The sequence below is a fragment of the Chionomys nivalis genome, chromosome 18 (assembly GCF_950005125.1).
Source record: "Chionomys nivalis chromosome 18, mChiNiv1.1, whole genome shotgun sequence".
In the NCBI taxonomy this organism is placed as follows: domain Eukaryota; kingdom Metazoa; phylum Chordata; class Mammalia; order Rodentia; family Cricetidae; genus Chionomys; species Chionomys nivalis.
This window is the reverse complement of record NC_080103.1, coordinates 5,429,771-5,454,830: the sequence shown is the minus strand read 5'-3', so window position 1 is coordinate 5,454,830 and position 25,060 is coordinate 5,429,771. Positions and strand designations below refer to the sequence as shown.

The 25,060-nt window shown below is 50.2% G+C and overlaps 1 protein-coding gene across 3 annotated transcripts; it reads right to left on the bottom strand.

Moving 5' to 3' along the window:
* Positions 1 to 344: 344 nt before the first annotated feature.
* Adar (adenosine deaminase RNA specific) lies at positions 345 to 23,722 on the bottom strand. Of its 3 annotated transcripts, none has more exons than XM_057793035.1 (15): positions 23,649 to 23,722; positions 18,344 to 19,763; positions 16,075 to 16,258; positions 14,920 to 15,068; positions 14,252 to 14,390; positions 13,960 to 14,144; positions 8,862 to 9,087; positions 8,474 to 8,645; positions 7,722 to 7,815; positions 6,933 to 7,055; positions 6,563 to 6,696; positions 4,345 to 4,527; positions 3,579 to 3,691; positions 3,167 to 3,294; positions 345 to 2,998 (listed from the first exon to the last, which is right to left on the bottom strand). In XM_057793035.1, exons 1-15 carry the CDS (start codon positions 23,674 to 23,676, stop codon positions 2,752 to 2,754), a joined length of 3,525 nt encoding a protein of 1,174 aa, XP_057649018.1. In that variant the 5' UTR covers positions 23,677 to 23,722; the 3' UTR covers positions 345 to 2,751. The 3 variants fall into 3 exon arrangements, with proteins under 3 accessions (XP_057649018.1, XP_057649019.1, XP_057649020.1); XM_057793036.1 differs by having other exon boundaries at positions 8,940 to 9,087; XM_057793037.1 differs by lacking the exon at positions 4,345 to 4,527.
* Positions 23,723 to 25,060: the final 1,338 nt, after the last annotated feature.

Sequence of the window (25,060 nt, the reverse complement as noted above, 5' to 3'; positions counted from 1 at the left end):
GAGCGCTTGTGGGGGGAAGGAGGTGAGCCCCAGGAGCAGTGACTTGTGGTCTGCAGCGTTGACCCTCCATCCGGAGCTTTGAGCGCCTATATAAGCCCCCCCCCCCCGTGAAAAAGAGATGAGAGGAGGGCTCCAGATGGGGAGGGGAGCTGTGAGCAGAGAAAAGGGGGGCAGGGTTGGAGCGCCCAGCCCATCGACTCACCACACTGACACACAGTCAGGCTGTAGAAAAGTGGGGACCGCAAAGCAGCTGTGGCTGTGGCCGGAGATTTTAGTGTCACAGGTCTGTCCCCAAACTCACCTCCCCCAGGCAACCAAGCCATGAAACTAAGAGTTGTGTTGCTTCGGCGGGTTTATTTCTGGGGAATGCATACTGCAGTCTGCTAAGGGACACAAGAAGGACTGCATCCGTCACAGCACCAAGGCTATGCCTGGGCTCTTCTCCATTCTGTCTTGGAGTCACTGCCAAAACCCCAAGGCCAACAAAAATCCCCTTCAATTTGAGTACAGGAAATAGTTTCAGGCATTGACAATTCTTACACGTGATTATTCAAAGAATGCAAGACAGTCACAGCTCAGACAAGTCAACTACGGAAATCATTAAGAAACAGCGCGGAGGGAAGGCCATTTCTTAAAATGAAGGTCACACACAAAAGTGAAGAAAACGTGGTGGAAGCTCCGCTCCTCTGACCTGGGGCCCAGAGGCAGAGTGTGTGCCAGTGGTTCACTTCAGCAGGCCCACAGGAACAGCTGCAGAAACCGGGAACCACAGTTTGCTAGGCAGGGTCTGAGGGTAAGGGTGGGGCTCTGGACTGGAGAGCCCGCGTGCCTGGCTGAGGAAGAAGCTGCTGAAGCGGATCTGCTGCTTTGAATGAATACCCAGGAAGGACCAGAGGGGCCAAAGGAATCAATGGAGAAAAGTCCCTGGCCGCCCTGCCTCAGTCAGATGCAGGTGTCGGGTGTAACATGCCCCAGCTGACAACACACACATCTGCAGGCAGACCCTCACTACTGCAGACACTAGCAGTTCCGTAGGATAATTTGGTGTTGTGCAAACAATACATCCCCAGTGTATTGCTAAGACACAGGTTCTTCTGTTAGCCAGGTCTGATCATAGGTCGAGACAGCAGCCATTAGAATCAAAGTGCGAATATGACCTGGTTGCTGCTGGCAGTGGGCCAGAGGGTGGGGGAGCCAGCACTGAGGGTGAGCAAGGAGTGCAGGAAACCGCTGATCCAGCTATTCCCAGACGGAGCCACGCCATTCAGAGGAAAGGCATGGGTTTGGTCCTGTGGGGCAGAATGGAGTGGGGTCTAGCTGTCTGGCTGACTTGGTGCTAGAGCCAGACTCTGTACAGAGGCTAAGGTTCCTACACACCCACAATTCAATGTTAGGGGGAGGAGGAGTCAGAGGAGCCCACCCCAGAGCAGGAAGCTAGTGTGCCCTGTCACCTTCAACACTGCTGTACAGAGGCTAAGGCTCTTACAAACCCACAATTCAGTGTTAGGGGGAGGAGGAGTCAGAGGAGCCCACCCCAGAGTGGGGGGCTAGTGTGCCCTGTCACCTTCAACACTGCGGTACATATATATATATATATCAAGAGTCCCAAAGGGGCGGGGCAGGTCAGGAGATCGCAGTGCCCTGTGCCCGCCCATGAATCAGCTTCTGAAGCCATCTGGTAAAATGAAAGTACATTCACTAATGGAAAAATATATTTGTCTCTCAAGTCCGTATAACGCAGTCCAGAATCAGTATCTCTGGCCTTCTAGAAACATTCATTTTACGCAAGGCTTTGTCAACTTCTGCTGATAACAGTGCTATGAGAAGAATCCCCGTGGACCAGTGCCCTCGCCACCAGGACGCTTTGCATTCATCCCTTCTCGGTCCAGACAAAGATGACCCGTGACTTGTCCTCAGCTCTTCACACAGATACCACATGTGGACAGAGCCAGACTCTGGGAACGGTTTACGGAGGGCAGACGGGAGTGTGGCTACATTCCAAGGAATGCTGCTGCACCCTGGCTAGGGCTCTGTGGGCCCCACTGGGGCACCCACTCAGCTTGGGCACCTTCTCAGTTCCACATCTGGTTCTCAACTTTCCCGTGCCCAGGAAGCAAGTTCCCTGGCTGGCCAGCACAACCTGTTGTTGGGCAGGGCTTGCCTGGCCCAGCCATTCTACCACATTCCCACTGCCCTACAACCCCTGATCAGTTTTCAGCTCCTGTTCTTGTAAACATGTATCAATCCTTTATGTAACTCTTCCCCCTCTGGGGTGGGAAGGAGAAACCTCATCACAGGAAGGAATTCTGGGAGGGAAGACTAGGGCCCTGCAGGTCTATAGAGGTGCCATCATGAGTCCCCGACATGATTTAAGATGGGAATGTAATCAAATCCACAAGAGGTCAGTGAAGCAAATGAAAAGGAGATGCAACTCCACAAAACTAAACTGGAGGGACCAGGCGCGGAGATCAGGGACTGGCTATGCTACACGGGGAACAAGGCCCCTCTGCTTTGAATCTCTGACTTTTTGCTTGGGAAAAGGGTGCGGGGAGGCTTGGCCAGACCCCACCTCAAAATCCCAAAGCGAGTGGGATAAATGGGAACCAAAGGTCTTGGTACCATCTATCATGGTTCCTCCATTTAAAATAAGGGGGGTAGGGTTTAAGAAAAACAAAAGCCCCCAAACTCTGGCCCAATGTGATGAGGAATGCCACAAACTCCCTCTGACCCTGTGGGAAACATGCCCCACTGTCAGTCATTGGGCACTGGACAGAGATAAAAGTTCTTTTCCTCCTGGGGTTTGCTGATCCAATTCCCATAGCCCATGTCCCGCAGGCTTTTCTTGAAGTAGTTCTTGGCTATCTCGTAGTCTCGGGCAGCTTTCTTGGCCTCACCATAGGAGAGCTGCAGTAGATCTCTTCGGGCACGGAAGGAGCACAGCTTCTTAAACTGAAGGAAGATGTTCTTCTTGGACACCCGAGACAGCTCCTTCCCTGGTCTGGGGAAGCAAAGGCATTGGGTCATTTGGAAGCAGATGAGGTGAGGGCTGAGGTGTGAATTCTGCAGAAGGTGGATGGCCCTCAACTCCCGAGCGGCAGGCAGGGGCCTGCCCTTGGGAGCGGCAGCACGCCTGGTGGGCCTCTCCCGTGCCTTCTTGCCTCCTTACCCATCCACAGTGCCTCTGGTGCCGTCCAGGATCTCCAGGTCGTAGCCGTCGGCCAAGCACCAGTTGACACTTGTCTCCTTGGTCTTTCCAGACTGCCTTTTGGAGTCATACACGCTGACTCGGCCGACCTAGGAACCCATGGAGTGATGGGAGAAAGGAAACCTTTTCAGAACAAAGGTTTGGGGGCAGGGCTGCAAGACTGCTGGGTAAGGAGTGTGAGGCCCTGGTCATTCCCTTTGAGAGCTGCACTAACTTCACCATGGTTCAGATTGCACTTCGGACTGAGAGCTGAAGCCCAGACACCCAAAGGGAGCAAGAGCTTGCTCTTGGGACCCCAGCAAAGGCTTCTCCATCCATAACGCTTTGTATAAGGAGGTGTGTGTCAAGAGCAAACAGAACGGGGTTAGAGCACCTTGGGGTGGTTGACAATAAAGGGATAGCGGAGCCCGTCCTCAAACGCATTCCCATCTCTGGTCACACGGCAGCAGATGGCACGGGTCAGATGCCCTTGGCTGAAAAGGTAACCTGGGTGAAAACAAAAGCAAGTTTACACCTGGGTCCGCAGCAAGTGCTGCCGAGAGGCAGAGGCACATAAGGAGCTGGGAGAGGAAAAGCAGCTTCTTTGCTGTGAGATGCCTGACTGTTCCACACAAGACACACAGGACATAAAATACCTAGGCTGGAGGAAAGGCAGAGGACTGGGAGAGGATGGGGAGGAGGACAGCGAGGCTCTGAGGGGCCCCGCTGCACCCCAGGACCCATGGGGTCTGGCATGTCTTTCCCCCATTTGCTTGCTGCCCACGCCCACCTTCCCTGCCACAGTAGACCACAGTAGACTGAGCACTTAGATTCTGTTCTTCTTTTTTTTTTTTAAGATTTATTTATTCATTAAGTATACAATGTTCTGCCTGCAAGTATGTCTGCACACCAGAAGAGGGCACCAGATCTCATTATAGATAGTTGTATGTCACCATGTAGTTGCTGGGAATTGAACTCAGGACTCCTGGAAGAGCAACCAGTGCTCTTAACCTCCGAGCCATCTCTCCAGCTCTAGATCCTGTTCTTAAGCGAAAAACCCAGCTAGCTTGCGAAGGGAGCCATAGGAACACAGGACAAATGGCTTACTGGGATCTGGTCCAAGGACAGGAGGATTCCAGCTCCCAAAGTAACTCCCTTACCTAGTGTTACAGATTTCAGGTACACAGGCTGTAGGAAGTGAGTCAACAGTGCCCCTTGCAGGCCCAGCACATTCCAGCGTAGAATTTTGTCACTACAGGACATGGTACGGAGTCTTTCCCCAAGTCGGATGCCATCCCACGTGGGAACAATGTCACTGGACTCCACAGGAATTGTGCCTTCCCCTGCATGAGAGACTTGAGCTGGACTGATGAAGGCCACTGGATCAAACCATATCCTGGGCACACTATGTGTGCGCCCAAGGTATGGGCCATTGGCTGCTTATATTTTATAGCACCTACTATGTGCCTACTATGTGCTTGGTACTGGAAACCACAGGATTAGGAGAACGAGACTTTGCCTCTTGCTATGTTTATGGGATGGAAGGGAAGAAAGGGAGAGGGGAAAGACCGGCAAACAGACACGTATGAGAAACTCTGGGAGCTCGCAGTGCTCGGAAGACTTGAAGGAGCTATGACGGGGACAGCACAGAAATGGCGAGGGCACAGGAGTCAGGGAAGCTAAGCACAAGGGCGTGTGGCAGACAGAGACAGCAAAGGCCCTGAGGCAGCAAGGGGTCCAGTGCATCTGCAGCAGCAGGCTGAGAGGAGGAGTGGGGTCCTGTGGGAACCAAGTCCACTCAAGTCCACTCCTAGCCTATACTGGCTGGCTTTGCGTGTCAACTTGACACAGCTAGAGACATCAGAGAGGAAGGAGCCTCAGCTGAGGAAATGCCCCCATGAGATCCAGCTCTAAGGCATTTTCTCAGTGATCAATGGGGGAGGGCCCAGCCTATTGTGGGTGGTGCCATCCCTGGGCTGGAGGTCCTGGGTTCTATAAGAAATCATGCTGAGTAAGGCATGAGAAGCAAGCCAGTAAGCAGCACCCTCCATGGCCTCTGCATCAGCTCCTGTCTCCAGCTTCCTGCCCTAACTTCCTTCAGTGATGAACAGTGATATGGAAGTGTGAGCCATATAAACCCTTTCCTCCCCAACTTGTTTTTTGGTCATGGTGTTTCATTGCAGCAATAGAAACCCTGAGACATAGCCCTAGTTTCAGTGTGACCATTTAGTGTGTATATGTAGCAGGGGTGTGTACATGTACTTGTTAGTATATTTTTGTGTGTATGCAAGTACACATACAAGTGTGTACATGTAAAGGCTGATGTTGGCTGTCTTTTTTTGATCTCCACCTTTCTTTGAGGCAGGGTCTCTGAACACGAAGCTCACTCATTTGGTAAATTCTCCTGCCTCCGAGCCTCCAGCAGCTCCAGGTGTGCACTGCCAACGCTGGGCTCTGATACTGGAATTCAAGTCCTTGTGACCTGCACAGCAGACATTTTACCAACTGGGCTTTTTAACCCAAGTACAAATGTTTGATACTAAAGTTTTGGCCTTCCAAAGTTGGGAGTAGCTGCACACCTGGAAGGTTTGGCTTTGTTTCAGAACAGCTGTATGGAGCCACAATTCATATGCCATTTCACACAATCCACCATTTAAAACACACAAGTGTTTTTAAGCTTGCTCCATCATTACAACCAGTTTTTGAGCATTATGTCACCTTACAAATAAACAAAGAAGTCTTTTACACTAGGAAGTCCCTTGCCTGGCAACTCCCAGTTCATGTTCTATGTCTGTGCACCTGTCTACTCTGCCCCTTTCAGACATGAAATCACATGACATATGTTCATGTTGCCAAGGCCCACGTTGTGGCAGCTCTCAGAACAGCTCTTCCTTCTTATGGCAGGTAATATTCCCTCAGATGGACAGATCCCACATATGTGGGTGTGGCTACCTGTGTTTTATCCACTCTAGCCATCGTGACTAAGGCCATGATGAGCAAGCTCATGTGTTTCCGTGGACACACACCTTCACTCCTTAGGAGTACAACATGGGCTGTAGGGAGAGGAAGGGACCTGACTAACGTCTGAGGACCATCTGGATGACACTGAAGCGTGAAGGGATAGGAGAGATGTGAGGAGACACCGGGTAACAGAAGAGAGGATGCTGACAACACACATGCCAGCTTAGCGACATCTGTCAGTCCTCTTCAGTCCTGCACACCCCCATTGTTGGAGAGCGGCTCCTAAGCAGCCTGGAGATGCCTGGGCCCAGCTCTCCCAGGCCTCAGGCTTCCGCACAGAACCTGCTCTCCCTCTCACTGCCCACTGGCAGTCTCGCAGAGCCTGTGGAAGTAGAAGGGAGGTCACCTGTCACTCACCGTTCTCCACCTTGGTGCGAAGCTTGCCTTGCTTGGGATTTTCAAAGACAGGGTAATGGCGGGAGTCTGCGCTTTCCACAGCACGGTCGCTGCAGGATTTGTCAAAGAGGGCTCCGTCTCCACACGGCGCCGTGCTGCCAACAATGGCATTAGTTAAGACTCCCCCAGCAATCTCCCTCCAACTCACGGGTCCTGAGACCACTTGTCATCAAAGCCAAGAATGTTTTCTTAAGCCTATATGGGTACTGGGTGGCAGGAACGACTTTGCTCTCTGGGTATGCACCTCAGACACAGAGCGGACCTGGCTTACAGTACAAGGTCAGGAATTGGTACAGAGGAACATGTGGACATCCAAACCAGGGGTACAAACCTGATATAGAGATGAAAAGAAATCGTCTTTTTTATCTGGAGCTTCTCTCCTCCCCTGGCAAGCTCAAATATGCTGTTCTTGGCAGTATGTTGGTTATACTTCATAAGCTCACTGTAGAGAAACCTACCAAAAGAAAGTTGGCTAGGAGGCAGCTCGAGTCTGGGCAGAGCAGAACACACCTCCACACTCTGCCCTGGGTTTGAACCAGGTAAGGAAAGGCCTCCATGGGACACAGCTTTCTGCCTTTCAGGCAGAAGAGGGACTGGGAAGTTCTCCTCAGCAGACCTTGGCATTTCACTCCAGGCAGAATACACCGACTCAAGACCTTACAGGGGCCGGGCGGTGGTGGCGCATGCCTTTAATCCCAGCACTTGGGAGGCAGAGGCAGGCGGATCTCTGTGAGTTCGAGACCAGCCTGGTCTACAAGAGCTAGTTCCAGGACAGGCTCCAAAGCCACAGAGAAACCCTGTCTCGAAAAAACAAAAACAAAAAAATAAATAAATAAAAAATAAAAAAAGACCTTACAGGGCTAGCTGCTGCTTCTCCCTGACTCTGCCCTTCACCAACTACAACAGAGCCCGAGAAGAAAGCCGGCAGGGGCAGAGCCTGAGCACAGGTTCTCACATGGAGAGAGAAGGCTGCTTCATTCCTCAGGCCTGAGGACGCAGGGGTCACTTTGTTTGGGAAGATGCAGTCAGGTCACCAATTTGCTGGGGTTTCAAGGTGAGTAGACTGGGAACCAGGAGGGCCCCACCCCACAACAGCGAAGGCTGTGACCCTCTTGCTCACCTGATGAAGCCCCTCCGGGAGATGATCTCTGCATGGCAGTCGTTGACCGTCTCTCCCTTCAGGCTGAGCGAGTCCCCTTTCACACAGCGATTCCCTGGGCATCAAAACAAAACTGGAGCAGTCAGAGTGCTGATGAGGAAGCCCAAGACTATGGCAGAGGTTTTGGACTCTATTCCTTCACTTAGAGAAGAACCCATGCACAGTGGCGCATGCCTATAACCTCAGCACCTGAAAGGCTGAAGTAGGAGGATGAGGTATTTGAGGCTAGCCTGAGCCACCACGCCTCCAAACAAAACAAATCCTAGTCAAACCCCAAACTCATTCCAAATCTGAGCAGATGCAGCTGAAAGGAACAGAAATCTGAGCTCTAGAACTGGTGAGCTGGAGCCAGAGTTGGACTCCACAGGCCCTGGGGTTATCTCTGCAGTGCTCACTGCTAAGACAATCCCAGAGTCAGACAGTGCTCACTGCTAAGACAATCCCAGAGTCAGACAGTGCTCACTGTTAAAATAATCCCAGAGTCAGACAGTGCTCACTGCTAAAATAATCCCAGAGTCGGACTCCACAGGCCCTGGGGCTATCTTTGCAGTGCTCACTGCTAAGTAGCTAACTAAAGCAATCATAACAGCTCCAAAATGCTTCGGCATCATGCCAACAACTCTGAAGATGTTCTACCTACGTGGACTCCTTTGGTCCACACCTTTCGACTTGCCCACAACGACTCCAGAGAGGTCAGTGTCTCGGTCACTCACCTGTCCCTAAACTGACTACAACACCCATGTCCTCAGCGCTTCTCTTCATGATAATGGCAGCCAGGATCTTGCGGCCGAGCAGGGAGGGCTGGAAACTGTTGGTGAGAGCATTGAAGCAGCGGTGGCTGAGCATAGCCATCTGGTCGTGGAAGGTGCTACCAGTGAGAGGAAGCTGTGGGGACAGGAGCAGTGTCAGAACCTGTGTGTCTGCTGGCAAGGGAGCCATCTTTTCCCGCCCCACATCTAGTACCCTAGCATGCACTCTACTGAGACCAAGACTGAAGCCTAGGGGTAATTACGGCCAAGTGAAGAGCCGACTTCTTCTGGGCAGGAGCAAGCAGAACCCCACCACCCCTGAAAAGAGAGCACCAAAAGCAGATATCTTAACTGTCTTTGGATGTGCGTCTGGGGACCGGGAAAGGAGAAGCATAGTTCTTCTGAGACTGGCCCCTGTCACTGGGGTTACCTCTGCGAAACCCAACTGCTCTGCCTTTTCGCTCTCCCCGATCAAGACACGGAGGGCTGCGTCGGCTGCATCTTGCTTGCCTTGTTTCTTGCTGTGTGCACACACGGCTGGAAACCAGCGGCCCCCGACTTTCGCTTGGTAAACAAACCTTTGGGAAGAGAATGAGAATGAAAACAAGCAGCAACCCCCCCCCGCCCCCCCCCCCCAGGCTGTGCAGGGAAGGCAGGCTTGCTTAGAATGAGGCCACTTTTGCAAACATAGGACCGTTTGGTCTCACTTGGAGGTACTCCTCAGATTCTGGTCATTCATGATTACATGGTTTGTTTGTTTGTTATCCAGACGTCAGTTGTTCTATTTCTTAGTATTTCCCACTAACCAGAATCATCAGAACTATAAACATATTTTAAAAGTAAATTTCATTTCATTACCATAAATGGGGAAACGGTGCCACTTCCCATAAACTGGAAGTGACTATAAAATTTATACAATCACCAGGCAGTGGTGGCACATGCCTTTAATCCCAGCACTCAGGAGGCAGAGGCAGGCAGATCTCTGAGTTCGAGGCCAGCCTGGTCTACAAGAGCTAGTTCCAAAGCTTCAGAGAAACCCTGTCTTGAAAAACAAAAACAACAAAAACCATTCATATAATCTTATTGAAGTCTGTCTAGACACTGTGGTGTTACCTGCGAAGGCTCTGAACTGTTCCTTATTAGAAGGGAAGCTGAGAGAGAACTGGAAATGGTTTCTTTACAAGTACAAGAACCAGAGTTATGCCCCCCTCCCCAAGGACCATCACCTCAAAAAAAAAAAAAAAAAAAAAAAAGCTTGGCAGAGTGGCGCAGCACCGACAACAGAGGGAAGTGGCTCCCAGGGGCTGCAGCCTAGCTGCCTATCCTAGCTCCAGGCCAAGTGACAGGTCCTGTGTCCAGATTTAAAAACAAAGAAACAAAAGAAGGAAAATATATAGTGATTGAGGAATGACACACACACACAAAATAAAAAGGTTTCTTCTCACGTGGAAATGAAGGATACCTGTCTTCCCACATGCTAGGTGTGCAGCACTCTCTGACTCCCCTCTCCAAGACTAGGGCCTCTGGAAGCCAACCAAGTGCAATGCCATTTGGCTGACTCTTAAAACTGTCTGATCTTAAAGGACCCAATTTTGCTTCCTCGTGCCTCCTGACAACCTGGGAAAGGTGCATGTGACAAGGTCTGCCTTGCTTTTACAAGGCATTATTTGTTCATTTCCAGCAGGTCTGAGACAGCTATGGGGGAGTGGAGGAGGGAGGGAGGAGGCGGACCAGGGGCTCTTAAGTAGGGAGGGGTCCCCATTTTTCCTGGGGCAGGCTCCCACAAATCCAGAGGGAAGTCAGAGCACAGCAGCTTGGAAACCTATTAGCTTTCTGTAGGATCCTGATGCAAACTTAGCACTGGGGCAGAAGAGGCACGGCCTAGGCTTTGCCATTCACACTGAGCTTCTCACTGTCCTTTGGTTACAAAGCCGCTGAATGCATCTCCTCCTTTCTTTGCCCCTGCTGGCGGGTCTCTGCCAGCCAGTGGGCCAAATTCAGAACTAAGTGAGGGCGGCCTCTGCCTCTGGAGACCAGAAAGATTTTGTGGCCACTGTGTCTTTGGGAAGGATGAGCCTTGTCTACATACTTTTGTGTGTGTGCAAACAGAATGTGTTTAAGCTTGTTAATTATGAAATTAGAATCCTTTAGAGCCGTGCATTTTTATATGGAAGCTACACACCACATGAGGCTACCATCTGTAAGTGACTAGAAGTTTAGACTGCGTGATGGATTCAGACCTCGGTCATGATGGTCACATCTCAAGAGCTCAGTGAGTACATCTGGCTAGTGCTTAGGTTTTCAGCAGAGTACGCTGAGATCTTAGTGTATGTGCATCTGTGCAGTGCCTGAGAGGAACAGAGGAGGATGTTGGGTCCCCTGGACGCTGGGGCCAGGTGCTGGGTGCTGGGAAAGGAACGAGGCTCCTCTGCTGGAGTAGTCCACATTCTTAGCTGCTGAGCTCTCCCCAGCCCCCGAGGGAGTGAAACACAGCAGTGACTACAAACAGTCTTTTGGAGATGTCCAGCATCTAGAGCAGCAGAGAAATGGGGTAGAGCCTGGAGGGAAGAAGGTCAAGACTCAATCTCTCAAGATGGATAAGGGGTTGTCTACAGGCTGAGGTCAACAAGCTAACACAGGCTGCAAGAGAGAGGAGGAGACAGGAAACAACCAGTCCCCATGCACTCAAGGGGAGGGCCTGGACATGAGTATCTCTTCTCTCAAGAGGGAAGAAGCTATCAGTTCAGAGTGCCAATGGCGATTTAGGTGGAAATCTGAGGCAAAGGTCTGGAAGAGTAGGCTCAAAGGAGAAAACAAAAGTTAGCAGGAAAGCGCAACTAAGGGACAAGAACGTGGTGAGGCTGTGAGCAGCGCACGCTCGGCAGGCTGTGTAAGAGCGGGCCGGGAAAGCCACGGCCTTCCCTCAATATGAGTCCACTACTGGACTGGAAATGGCAATAAACTCTTCCCTCCCTAAGCTGCTTTTTTTCATGGTGCTTATCAGGGCACTAGAAATCCTGGCGAAGACAGGGCTTGGCTTCAAGGTAGGTAATGTTTACTGAGACAGGAAGTCTTGGAGCTCTGCTTAGGGTATGTCCTGTAGGTGTCTGACTGGAGTGGAAGGGTGTAACTGCACACAGGAGTCTGGAGCTTTGAGAGGTCTGGGTTAGAGAGGCACAGCCAGCACTTTCCAGCATTTAGACATTAAAAGCCAACAAGTTGGTCAAGGTCACTCAGAAAGAGAGGGAAAAGTGGGTGCAGCATTCTTTACACAAAGGAAGGATCCTATGAGCTGGAAATAGAATGGTTAGTAAATTAGCATTCGCCTCCCCAGGATAAGCCACACGGCAAGCCCAATACTGTCACTGCCCTAAGTCTGCTGCATCCTCCTAGCTTCAATTTTAGTTCCTAAATTCTCATGTTCCAAGCGATGACTGAGTTGAGAGAGAGAGGAATGCATGGGCACTCCACTATCATGTGACCAAGAGAGTGAGGCTGGCTGGAGGGGGGGGCAAGAGACCATGTCCTCTTTCCCTGCCGGCTTCCACACAGGACAAAGGTACCCCAAAATGGGGGTGCTCAGGGGCTCTTCTGGGCCCCTTTAGTTTGAGGGATCTAAAGAGCTAATGTTCTTATTGTTTGAAAAACTCTAAAAGACTAAAGAGTGACACTCTGAAGAAGACGGGTGTCAAATGAGGCAGTTCACAATGGACACAAACACTGATGGACACAGAAACACCAATGGCAGTACTGCTAAAAAGACAAGCTTAAAATAGCAAGCTGTCAGCTTTAATCAGTTTGTTTTTGTTGGGGGAGGCACACACATACGGTGCATGTGCAGTGCCCAAAGACAATCTGTGAATCAGTCCTCTCTATTCTAATATGGGTCACAGGGATAGAGCTCATGTCATCAGGGTGGGTACCCTTGCCCACTGAGTCATCTTGCTGGTCCAAAGATAATTTTAAAAAAATAAAAAACTAAGCTGGGTGGTGGTGGTGCACGCCTTTAATCCCAGCACTTGGGCGGCAGAGGCAGGTGGATCACTGTGAGTTTGAGGCCAGCCTGGGCTACAAGAGCTAGTTCCAGGACAGACTCCAAAGCTACAGAGAAACCGTTGTCTCAAAAAACCAAAACTAAACTAAAATTAAAAAAAAAACTACACACACACACACACACACACACAAAATGTTTGCCCACATGGATGGAAGTGTGCCACATGTCTAGTGTTCATGGAGGTCAGAAATGCGAGTCAAATCCCCTGGAAGCGGAGCTACAGAGAGTGATGAGCTGCCCTATGTGCTAAGAACCAAATCTGGATGTTCTGCAAGAGCTGCTAGTCTCCAAGCTTCTGATCCATCTCCCTAGTGCCCCTGCCCCATGCTATTTTTTAATGAGATTTTTCATCTTACTTTTTAAAATTAAAAAATGGATGGGGGGTGGCTAGAGAGACGGTATCCTCCAAGGATCTGTGTTTGATTCTCAGCACCCATACGGCAGCTTGCTAAAATCTCTAACTCCTGTTCCCAGGAATATGGCATGGCCGCTTTCTAGCCTTCAGGGGCACTGCGAACACACAGTACACAGACAGACACGTAGGCAAAACATCTACACACGTAGAATAAAGATCTTTACAGAAAGGGACTCGAAAAGGGATGAAAAGGAGAGAAACTTTTCATTGAATAATCTTTCAACCATTTGAATAATTTTTGTATGAAACTAAAATTAGCCGGGCGGTGGTGGCACACGCCTTTAATCCCAGCACTTGGGAGGCAGATGCAGGCGGATCTCTGTGAGTTCGAGACCAGCCTGGCCTACAAGAGCTAGTTCCAGGACAGGCTCCAAAACCACAGAGAAACCCTGTCTCGAAAAACCAAAAAAAAAAAAAAGGAACTAAAATTAGACCATAAAACTAAAGGCTCACGCTCTGGAACAGTGACGGAACTCTCCAGATGGCTGGCCTACTGTCTTTATCAGGTGGTGCAGACCCTATTCACAATCAATGCGCATCATTCTTACATTGGCTCACAGGCCACCTGCAGTGATATTTCATTGGTATTTTAATAAATAAAGCTTGCCTGAAGATCAGAGAGTGAAAAAGTCATACTGATCAGCCTTACAGACCAGGCAGTGGTGACATACACCTTTAATCCCAGTAGCCACACTAGTTTGCCATAGAAAACTCTGGCAGTAGTGGTGTGTGCCTCTAATCCCAGCACTAGAGAGGAATATAAAATGGGAGAAGACGGCTCTCAGACACAGTCTCATTCTGAGGTTCCTGAAGGCAGGATCGCCATTTTGGACTGAGGTAGAGAAAAGAGCTAGTGGCTGGCTGTTTTGCTTTTCTGACCTTCAGGCTGTACCTCAATTTCTGTCTCCCAGTTTTTATTAATTGTGCCACAGCCACCCTCACCCGCTGACACACGGTTGCTGCCAGGACTAAGACACTCACTTGGGTTCATGAGGAGGTCCAGACTGGTCAATCAGCTTGAACTCAGCGGCAAAGCCATGGGAGCGGGCATACTCTAACAGGCCACCCACGGGGTTGGTGTTCAGGTACCTAACGAGCTCACCAATCCTCCTGATCTTGTTGGGTGCCGCAGACTCATCGAGTGATTCCGTGTTCGCACCTCCAGACTGAGGGAGATTAGTCGGGGAGGAACCACCAACAAGTCAGAAAACTCAGAGGGGCTCAGAGACACCCCGAATCTGCCCACGCCGTAACCTGTAGGACTGTACCCCACCTGGTCATCAGCTGAATTGGCTGCTTCCTCCTGCAGAGCCTTCATGGCTTCCTCTGCGGCCATCTGCTTCGCTACTTTCTTGCTGGGGGCACTCACAGTGGGGAAAGTCTGGGCTCCGACTGCTACACAGTACTGGAACCTTGGAGGAGACGGGGCAAAGGACACAAATGCTGGGCTGAGGGCATCTGCTCACCCTTGTCAGGCTGCCTTCCTCCACTACTTGTAGCTTACACAGCACTTCGGTAGAGTTTATTTTGGCCTTGGCGAGTTAGTGTGCCCCGCCCACCCACTGCCCCAGGGTCTCTGGACTTGGCTAGCTACTAGACAAGCACGTGTCACTCCTCACCCCTCCAGGAAGCCTTCTTTGAACAAGTATGTGCATAGAACCCCCACGCAGGGAGCTGCTAAGACATGCCCAGGTCCTCAATCTTTCTGCTCCAACAGTGACCGCCACGCTGCCTACGTTGTGACCCTACCTAGTCCTCGGTCCCTTCGAACTCCTAATCCCAGATTCTCTGCTTCATAGCAGCAGCCAGGCCCTGAAGGCCCTTTCCAGACTGTAGCAGGAGAGACCATAAAGAGGGAGGACGTCTCATCTCCGAGGCTGCAGGGGAGGTGCCTTTCCTACACTGGGGGAGACCTCCACAGTCGGCACATAGAGGACATACTTGGGGTCATGGGCAGGGCCTTCTTTGGACAGGAGACGGAATTCACAGGAGTTCCCTAGCTTGTGCATACACTCGAGCAGTGTGGTCACTGGGCTCTTCCCAGAGAGCAAGGGTGTTGCTGAGGAGCTGGAGGTCTGGGACTCTGTTGCCTGGAGAAAAGAAGAAAACACAAGACAAAACACAGAAACAAAACTCTCACCAGATTACCCGAGAAGAGGGCAGTGGGCTGTTGAGACTTTCTCTCCCGACTCCTGGTTTTGTTGAAACAAAGTCTCTTCCTATAGCCCAAGCTAGCCTTGACCTCAAAGCAATCCTCCTGCCTCAGTATGCCAAGTGCTTCAATGACAGAGTCACTGCACCCAGCTAAGTTGTTCTTTTAGACACCTAAATGTTAGGAGTGGCTTCCAAAGGAGCTGCTGTGGGCACAGGAAAGGGTGACTTATCTCCTAAAACAGGCAGGAGAGTGGATTCAAGGTCTGTGATGGTTGGTTTTGTCAACCTAACATAGCTTAAAACCAAAGAAAAGGAGCCTCCTGAGGTGCTATCTGGGTCAGACTGGCCTGTGGGCGGGCATGTCTGAGGAATTGTTTGGATAACTTAGCTGACTGAGGAGACCACCCTAAATGCCCAGATAAAAGGACACGGGCAATGACAGCTTGGTGTTTTTGCCTTCACTCTCAGTGAGTTCATCCGTGCTGAAGCTGCTGCCGCTGCCTCCTTTCCTGACATTAGAACTGGCTTTTATGGACATCAGAGCAGCTCTCCAAGAAGAACTGCTCAGGCCTTCAGTGCCAGGTTTGGACTGCCAAAGTACCCAGCCTCAGGGACTAATCAATTCCCAGTTTTCGGTCTCCCGGCTGTAAGACAGCCCTCACTGGGCCACTCTGACCATACTGTGTACCTATCCAAGAAATCTTCCTTTAATTATTTGTTATATAAGTTCTGTCCCTCCAGAGAACCCTGATTTGAATCTTTCCCCTGACACTCTGCAAATACCACGAGACCAGGATGGTGGAAGGGGAGCAGGCTAAGAGGGAAGGGGAGACAGGGGGCGCGAGGAAGGGTAGGTGCTGCTTCAGGAGACTGTTCCAGAACAGCTTCTGGAGTCTGTCACACAACAGCCAAGGGTTACTGTCCCCAGGGAAGAACACCTACCTTCTCTGAGTCCTCCTCCATGGGACAGGGGGATAATTCTTCTGGTTTTCCACTGTCTTTAGCTTTGGCTTCCCGAAGCAGAATCGCCATGGCCTTCATTGCTGCATCCTGCTTGGCCACTTTCTTGCTGCCGGCTTCAGCTGGAGGAAACTCTCGGCCATTGATGACAACCTGGAATTTAAATCTTGGTGGAAAGCGATTAGATACGTCAACACCAGGCTGGGTCATCCCTCTGCTCATTCAGAAGAGATCTCTATCCGGAATGTTCTGTTATACTGAGTACTTTTCAGGGTCTCTATCTCTACACAGCCCTGGATGACCTGAAGCTTTCTATATAGACCAAACTGGCCTCGAATTCAGAGGTCCTCCTGCCTCTGACTTCTGAGCATTAGGAATGGAGGCGTGGCCACCACACCCAGTGGTGTTTTACTTTAGTTTGTGTGAGCGTGCAGATCAGAGACAACATGTGGGAATCAGCTCCTTTCACTTCACAGGTTCAGAGGGCTGAGTTCAAGCTGTCAAGCTTGGTGGCAAGTATTTTCACTTCCTGAGCCATCTTGCTGGTCCACCATGTTTTAGAGACAGGGTTTTGCTCTATAGCCCAGGCTGGCCTTGAATTACACATCCTCCTGCCTCTGCCTCCTGAGTGCCGGGATTACAGGTGTGCGCCACCACTGCCCAGCCCACTATCACTTCTAAACATGAAAAAGGATAAAGTGCACAAGAGATAGGTGAACAGTCTTGTTAACAAGCCCAGAACTTTACCCTAGCCGACTGTGGACCGGCCTCCTCCGTGGAGGTGCAACAAGACGACAAAGGTAGTGTAAAGCTCCTTCTCCAGTTCCCAGACACCACAGCAGAACCTGCCCCGGGGGAAGGGAGGAAGGGGAGCTGGCTACGAGAGGAGGAACAGGAGGCTGGAGGGGCAGGTAAGGAGCCACCTCTGAAAGCCTGCTGTTTAGGTGGGTGTTGTGTCCCAGGTCACTGTAGCAATCTGCCCTTCTTCGATTGCTTGTGCAGTGCTATAGCTCTGTCTGTCCCAGGTCTGGGATGGAAACCAAAACACTTGGTCCTAGACCTCTGGTCTTAGCCTCGGGGTCCTTTGCTCAAGCTTTTAAATGTCAAGCCGGATCCACTCATTCATAGGTCAGATCTCTTACTTAGTAGGTCTTCAAAACCCTTAAATATAATATAATGTCATTTCTTTTCATTTTTCCCCTTTGAGGCCGAGTCTTAGTATATATTAGCTGGGCCAACCTGGTACTCAGCCTGAGAGCTGGGGTCGTGGCTATGTGCCAACACACCTGGCAGCATGCAAGTTCCTTACATAGCTGAAGTCCAAAGAATGACCAACAGCAAAACCCACGCTTTCCCTTAACTCTCTGGGGGGCGCTGAGAGAAACCATGCTAGCCCCTCATCCCAGAATGGGCCCTGGCTCTGTCAGTTGGGAAGCACACCCCTTTCTTTACAGTTCTCCTGCAGCAGTAACTTGGATTCATGAAGGAAGTTAAGGAGGAAACAGGTCACTGTGGGGAGCCCTCACCCCTAGAAACCAGGGGTCACACATCAGATAGCCTGCAGCTCAGATATTTGCACTATGATTCATAACAGCACCAAATGTACAGTTATGGAGTAAAAACAAAGTAATTTCATAGTTGGGGTCCCCACAACACGAGGAATTGTATTAAGGCTCGCAGCATTAGGAAGGGTGTGAAGCCTGGCCAGCTGCCTGAGCATGAGCCTGACTGCGAGTGTAGCCCCACTACCAGTGCAGGGGAAGTGTGCAAAAGTACAGGTGCCCCTGCGATAAGACTGGCAGGTAGTTTTCTGTGTGACACGCCTTCCCTTTCCCTCTCAGCTGAGGCTGGAGTAGGAAGTGTACCCGCTGCTGCTGAGCAAGAGCTGTTATTCTGGCCTACTCTGGTCCACCTGCTCCTACACTCCTCTTGGGAGCTTCAGTCTGGCAGTGATGGGGACAGAAGCAGTCTGTGTCACGCTGGGTGCCCAAGAGCCAGTCATCTCTAAGGAAGGTCACTTCAGCCAAGAGAGTCAATCTCTCTTTGCTCAGCCAGGATCCCGGCTACCCTGAGGTCTATTTTCCCTGACCAGCACTGAGAGAAAGGACCAATCAAGGATGATTTAGCCAAAAGCGGAAAAGAGAGAAGGCAAAGACAGGAGCCACCAAGGCCACCCACTCACAAGTGAGCTGAGACAATGCAGGAGCCGAAGCACCTGCAACACTAGGCACGATCCTGGGTGGTCTCTTACCGAGGTTCATGGGACGGTCCACTCTGCTCTATCAGGTTGAAATCACAGGTCTGACTAGTGAACTGAGCATACTCTAACAGCCCGCTGACAGGGTTCTTCAGCTGGCACTCAGTCAGCTTCTTGTATGGTGAACACCGTGGCAAGACAGGGCTGTAGAAGGAGGGCATCTCCATGATGGCTCGAAACTCACCTGGTGCTGTGTGGATACTATTCAAGTTATCTGGGATGTCATCTGTGGCCCACTGGCCGTTTTCAGAGTCAACATACCCTGCTCTAGAGGGGCCACTGTGATAAGCGTGTGGCCGCAGCCTCACCGGTCCTGGTCTGGCCTCATACCTACTTTCATACTTTGTCACAGGCTCCTGGCCATTCTCCACTCTTTTGGGGGTTGCCATGCTGCTGGAGGCACCCGATGGGGGCGAATGGCAGGTGGGGAATGAGGTGCTTCTGGTAGCCTCTGGGACAGCAGCTGGGACACTGTGTGTACTTCTCTTGATCTGCAGCCTCTCCCGCTTCTTGTCTGTCAAGTCCCAGGTGGGAGGCATGGCCCCTTGCCTGTGGACATCGCCTTGCCTTTCCAAGTCAATCAGTACTGCATTCACATCCCGGGCCTTGGCCAGGCCAACATTCTTAGCCAGGTTCAGGGCAGAGGAGTTTGGCACATTGAACAGGTAGTCACAGATTTTTTCCTTGATCTCCGCCATGTGAAGAAGCTCAAGTGGTCCTTCTAAGTCAGAGGCAGGGTCTCCGTCTTCACTGTTCAAACTAGGTTCTTCTTGAGGGACTTCCTGGCCACAACTGTCTGGATTCACAGTTTTAGGGGGCTGAGTCCAAGCCTGATGTGGGGGTGCAAGGCTCCACAAAGGAGGAGTTCCTACTTCTTTACGCAGCTTCCCCTTCCTCTCCAGGGAGTACAATACACGATTGACCTCCTTCTTTGGGACCCTGAGCTCTCTGGCTAGTACCTTAGCGCTGATGGCCCTCCCCTCTCCAAGCTCCTCCAGGTGGCCTAGGATCTTCTGCTCTGGATTCTGACTGATGCTCAGCTCCTGGAAGTGCGAGCAAAGTCTATCATCCGCTCTCCATGGCAGACTTGTGCTGTGTACGGGAGGAAGTGGCAGTCTTATGTGGAAGCCCTGACTTCTAGGAGTCACTCTCCTGGGGAAACCCCAGGTTTCCAGTTGCTTGCCTTGGGAAGGTGGCCCTGGGAACCGTGGCCAGTGTCCTGGGAAGAATGGCGGCAGCGACTGGGGCTGGTGTCCAATCAAGGGTGCTTCTGGGAGCCGGCCTTTAAGAAACTCTATCTGTTGGAGCTGGAAGCTCCTGGGGTAAGACTCGGGCACACGTGGCTGCAGGTGTCTCCAGCTGCTATGCTCATAGCTGGGGTCCAAGCAGGGGCGTGTCGGATAAGGGAATACCCCTGCAGAAGACAACATGGAGGCCAGAGCTTGAGTTAGAGTCATGCATGAACCTGTCATCCCTCCAGTTTCTGCCTGGGAGAGCTGTTCCCGAGTCCTAACAGGCAGGGTAGCTGACTGAGCCTATGTCCTCACAGGGTGACTCCAGTCCACACTGGCTACTGCTTGTAAGCTCACCAGGGAGCACAGAGAAGAAGGGGACAAGCCACACACTGCCTTCTTAGGCCTCAGAGAGGCCTCCAGCAGCTTAACTCTCCCCCTTGTAACAGGAGTTTAAGGTGATGGAAAAACCTTCTACTCACTCCAAATGACCCTTCTAAAACTAGAAAACACAGCCAAAAAGACAGTTCAGTGGGAAGGGTGCTTGCCATGGGACCTGGTGACCCGAGTTTGATCTCGGAGATCGAAGCAAGCGGTGGAAGAGAAGTGACTGTCCTCAGATTACCATAGATGCAGGACAGTATTTGGACTATATAATAAATAATATATAAATATATAATATATATAAATATATTATACCAATATATCTCAATGAATACATAAATAACTATAAAGTTGAAAAACAAGCAGATGGTATTTTAGAAAGAAAGAAACGCAAGCCTGGAGCGGGGAGGAAAATGGGGCTCGGAGTGCAGCCATGTGGGCCAGGCTCCCCACCACACAACACAGCACTTTACAGTCTCTCAAACCTTGACCTGGAGATGATCTTGCCAAGCAGGATTTAAGGCTGGGTGAGACTGAAGTGCATGTCCCTCTCCCAGCTGAAGGAGGAGTAACTAGCAGGGGCCATCTCCATGTGATGAAGGGCCCTCAGAGGCTGGCCTGTTAGCCAGCTGGGCCTGGAGGATCAGAATTTAGTTTTAGGGAAGCCAGAGAGTTGCTGCCCCAAAGCAGCACGTGATCTTCCTTCCCTCTTGAGATGGCACCCGGGCTCACCTGAACATGGGAACAAGCAGTGTTGGTCTCCGCACCTTCCCCAGCGACCCCAGAGGCAGCATTCATCCCGTGGACACCCTGCTGGAGCATGTATGTCGTGGAACGGGAGCACGACTCTGCTTCCTTTCCCTGGCTAGCACACTTGGGAGGGATGTTTGATGTATTCACAGCGTTCCTCTGATTCTCTCCATCAGAACTGGGGATCTTACCATTCTAATCACTACGGTGGTACCTGACCTCCTGTATCAGTGACCTCCACATGATGTCTTTGCCTAGTGACCCTACCAATGCCACCATTATGTAATTTGGGTCTCTGCTAAACTGTAACCATTTTCTTGAAGAGGGTAGATAGCTCTGAGCAGTATTTCCTGAACTAAAGTCTGAACAAACAAGAACACCTCTGGCTCCTCTTTCTGCACCTCGTGATGCAGAATGAGCAACCCAATCACACAGTTCAATAACGGGGGCTGTAGGAGATTTCTGATTGGCTCTTTGAGTGAATTTGGGGGAAAGACATTTTCCTTCAGAGACGTCAACGTCAGTTTCTAGGTAAATATTTTTTAAGATTTATTTATTTTATGTGTATGGGTGTTTTGCCTGCATTTATGTCTGTGCACCACATGTGTGCCGGGTGCCCAAAAAGAACAAAGGTCCTCGGAACTGGAGTTACAGATGGCTGCAACCTAACAGCAGCAATTGCCCTTAACTTCTGAGACATCTCTCCAGTCCCTAAATACAATCTTGATTTAAATGGCTACTTTCAAACAAAGTCTAGTAAATATGAGTGCCTAGTTACAAAACAGCTGAATAAATTGAAATATACACACACTATGGGTCATTAGTCACAGTTTTTAAACATATATGTTGGATATATTCTCTGTCTCTCTTTTTAAAGAGACAGGGTTTCTGTGTAGCCCTGGCTGTCCTGAACTCACTATGTAGACCAGGTTGGCCTCGAACTCACAGAGATCTGACTCCCCTGCCTCCCGAGTGCTGGGATTAAAGGCATGTGCTACCACACTGGCTACATTTGCATTCTGACTACAGAAAATTTGGGTATATATTAAAAGTGTAAATGGACGAGTACATATTTGTTATACTTTCTTCTATTAAGAAAGAGAAAACCCAAAAAAGTGCACACACATACACTAGTACGATTAAAGATAAAAAGAAACAGTAATGAATTTACTGAGTTACTTTGGGAAGGTAGGACTACAAAAGGAATTATTTATTCTGTCTTTTTACCCCCAAAAGTCCCCTAAAGACCAATTCCCAATTGAAAACAGCTGCAGACAGTCATTTAATGGGACAGAGTAGTCTTTAGTCACTATATATAAACATGTACATATATACACACACATATACATATATACACACACATACATATTCTATGTGTTCCATGGTGTGCATATATTTCACATATACTTGCATACATGCGCATGCATGCGCGCGCACACACACACACACACACACACATGCATTTTCTTCAAGTCAGATGTCCTCAGTGTTTTAAGAAAGGGCTTTTAAAAATACATTAAAGGCTGGGGCAATGACCTAGTGGGTAAAAGCACTTGCTGCACAATTCTAAGGGCCCGAGTTTCACAAAAAGCCTGATGTGTGGTATGAGCAGCAGTAATTTCAGGACTCCTAAGCATATAGGGGATCAAGAAGAAAAATTCCTGGAAGCTTGAGGGCCAGCACTGAAAACAAGAGACCCTGTCTCAGACAAGGTGACCGTGAGGACCAACACTGGGGCTGTCCTTTCACCTCCAGACAGGAGTACATGTGTGCGTGCACATCTACAAAATTAAAAGTTGGCTTTTTGGGTAGGTTTCTTGAGACAATGTCTCATTCTGTAGACAAGGCTGGTCTCGAACTCACAGAGATCTACTTGCCTGCCTCTGCCTCTTAAGTGAGGGGATTAAAGGCGCCTGTCACCATGTCCTGAAAAATTAAAAGTTTTAAAAGTACACACACACACACACACACTTTTTAAACTATAGCTCAGTGGTAGAGCGCTTGTCTACTAAGTGTGAGGCCATGGTTCATCTCAAACAGCTTTTTAAAACTGGAGGGAGCCGGGCGGTGGTGGCGCATGTCTTTAATCCCAGCACTCGGGAGGCAGAGGCAGGCGGATCTCTGTGAGTTTGAGGCCAGCCTGGTCTACAAGAACTAGTTCCAGGACAGGAACCAAAGCTACAGAGAAACCCTGTCTCGAAAAACCAAATAATAATAATAATAATAATAATAATAATAATAATAATAATAATACCAAACAAACTGGAGGGATAAACCTGGGTGGGCCATGCCTGCAATCCCAGCACTAGGGAGGAGGAGTACTCTCAAAAAAGAAACCACTGTCACTCAACCAAGATAAAGAACATTTCCACTTCCAAAGTTTTCTCCTTCCCCTCTGCGTTCCACCTTTCCTCCACTTCCAGCCTTCAGTGCCAAGCATCAGTTTCCGTCCTCACGGCCTTCCAGAATGTCTCACTCAGTGCCACACAGCATGAGCCCTCTGAACAGATTCCTCTGTTCAAAACACCACAGCACAAGAACACCATTCCTCACTTCAGCGCTAGCAGAATTCCACTTAGCCTGCAGGTTATTTGAAGGGTAATTTAAATTTCCTAGGAAACTGAAAGTGAGCAAGGAAGAAGGTCCCAAAGGCAAGAAAAGCCGCTCAAACAGGGCTACAGCGGATCAGCGAGGCATCAGAGGCCCTAGCAGAAAGGGAAGGGGTGTCTGCCTTGGCCTGGGTTCTCAGGGTCAGGCTCAGACCCAGTTCACCTTCTCCCACACCTCCATCCTGCGATTGTTCAAAGCTGTAACAACTAACTGAATACAAAGCACCAGAGAGCAAGATCTGCGGGATGAGGGTGCACACGACCCGCGCGCAACTCACACTCCACAAGCCCAGCACCGCCGGGGTGCAGACTCCATGGGCTTACCTGCGGGTCCCCTGAGCCCCTGGGACATAGCGCCGGCCTGGCCCCCACCTGGGCCGCAAGATGGCTCCCCAGAGTTCGCTTTCGTTTCCTTGAAAAGCTTCCCCGCCCGCCCGACGACGGGGCCAGGGGGAGGGGTTTGCTCTCAGCAGCAGCGCAGCATCCCGCCCACCCCAAGGGCTGGACCGCCGCCGCAGCCACGCCCTTCATCGCCACTCAGCCTTCGCTAGTAACGCACTATTCATACATATACATGTCGTTATCTGAGAGCTGGGGTGCAATTTATGTAAAGGACAAGCTAATTTTTGCTCATGATATTCTAAAAGCTTCATTTGGGCTCAACAGCGCCCCTCTACCCGGTGAGGAAGTTCCTTTTCCATGTTTAATCCCCATCACTTAAGAGATTTACCAGTCTGTCCCTTCCTAGAGTGGCCAATGCCTCTTTCCTTTCCGACCGTTGCATATTCTCTATTACTTGACCTAGAATATTCCTCCTTTTCCTTGTTTTTGATTTTTTGAGACAGGGTCTCATTCTGTAACCCAGGCTGGCCTGGAACTCAGTATGTAGCTGAGGCTGGCCTCTAACTCAACAATAATCTTGCTTCCGCCTCCCGAGTGCAGAGGATTATGGATGTGCACCACTGGGCCTGGCTTTCTAGCCGGCACCTTTATTAGCATTTTCCGTAAAGTGTTTTTGCTTTTGCTGTTCTAAAATATACTTATATTAGTAAAATATACATTTCAGTAAGATCTACAGTGAATGGCTATGCATTCTGGGAAGCTTTACATCTAGGCAAGGCGGACATTCATGTATCCAATCGCAGTGTAAGCAGGGTTCTTAGTCTGCAGTCAACACTGAATATACCATTACATCACTTGTGCAGGACGCCAGCCCTGCTGGGGGACGGAAGCAAGCACTATCCTCAACGGTGTGTCATTACAACCTAGGAGGATTCCACCGACAGCACAGGCAGTTTCAGTGACCACGTTAAGGGAAGCAGACAACACCTTCAAGGCCCAGACACGCTTTCTTGTGTATTGTGCTGTGTTCGCCACTTACGGTGGGTAGTCAGGATAGTCTTCATGACCACATGGTCACAGGACTGGGACAATCCCCAGGGGAATTGAGGATGGGGAGGAGGGCTACCAAGAGCTCTTTCACATCTGAGACCAAGTTCTCAGACCTGTGATCTCTCCCTTATTGTCCGACAGTGTCTGATGTTTGGGGAACTACTCCTTGTCTCACAATGATATTCTGCAGCTCTATGAAGCTGTGTTTCAAAATCTGCTTCACAGACTGTGTCTCGGGGAAGTCTTCTCCGACTCCAGGCAGTGAGTGGAGAGGAGTTTGTGTGGCTGATTCTGTCAGCAGCGGGGCACTTACAGCTGGCAAGACACTGTCACATTCCTGGGCA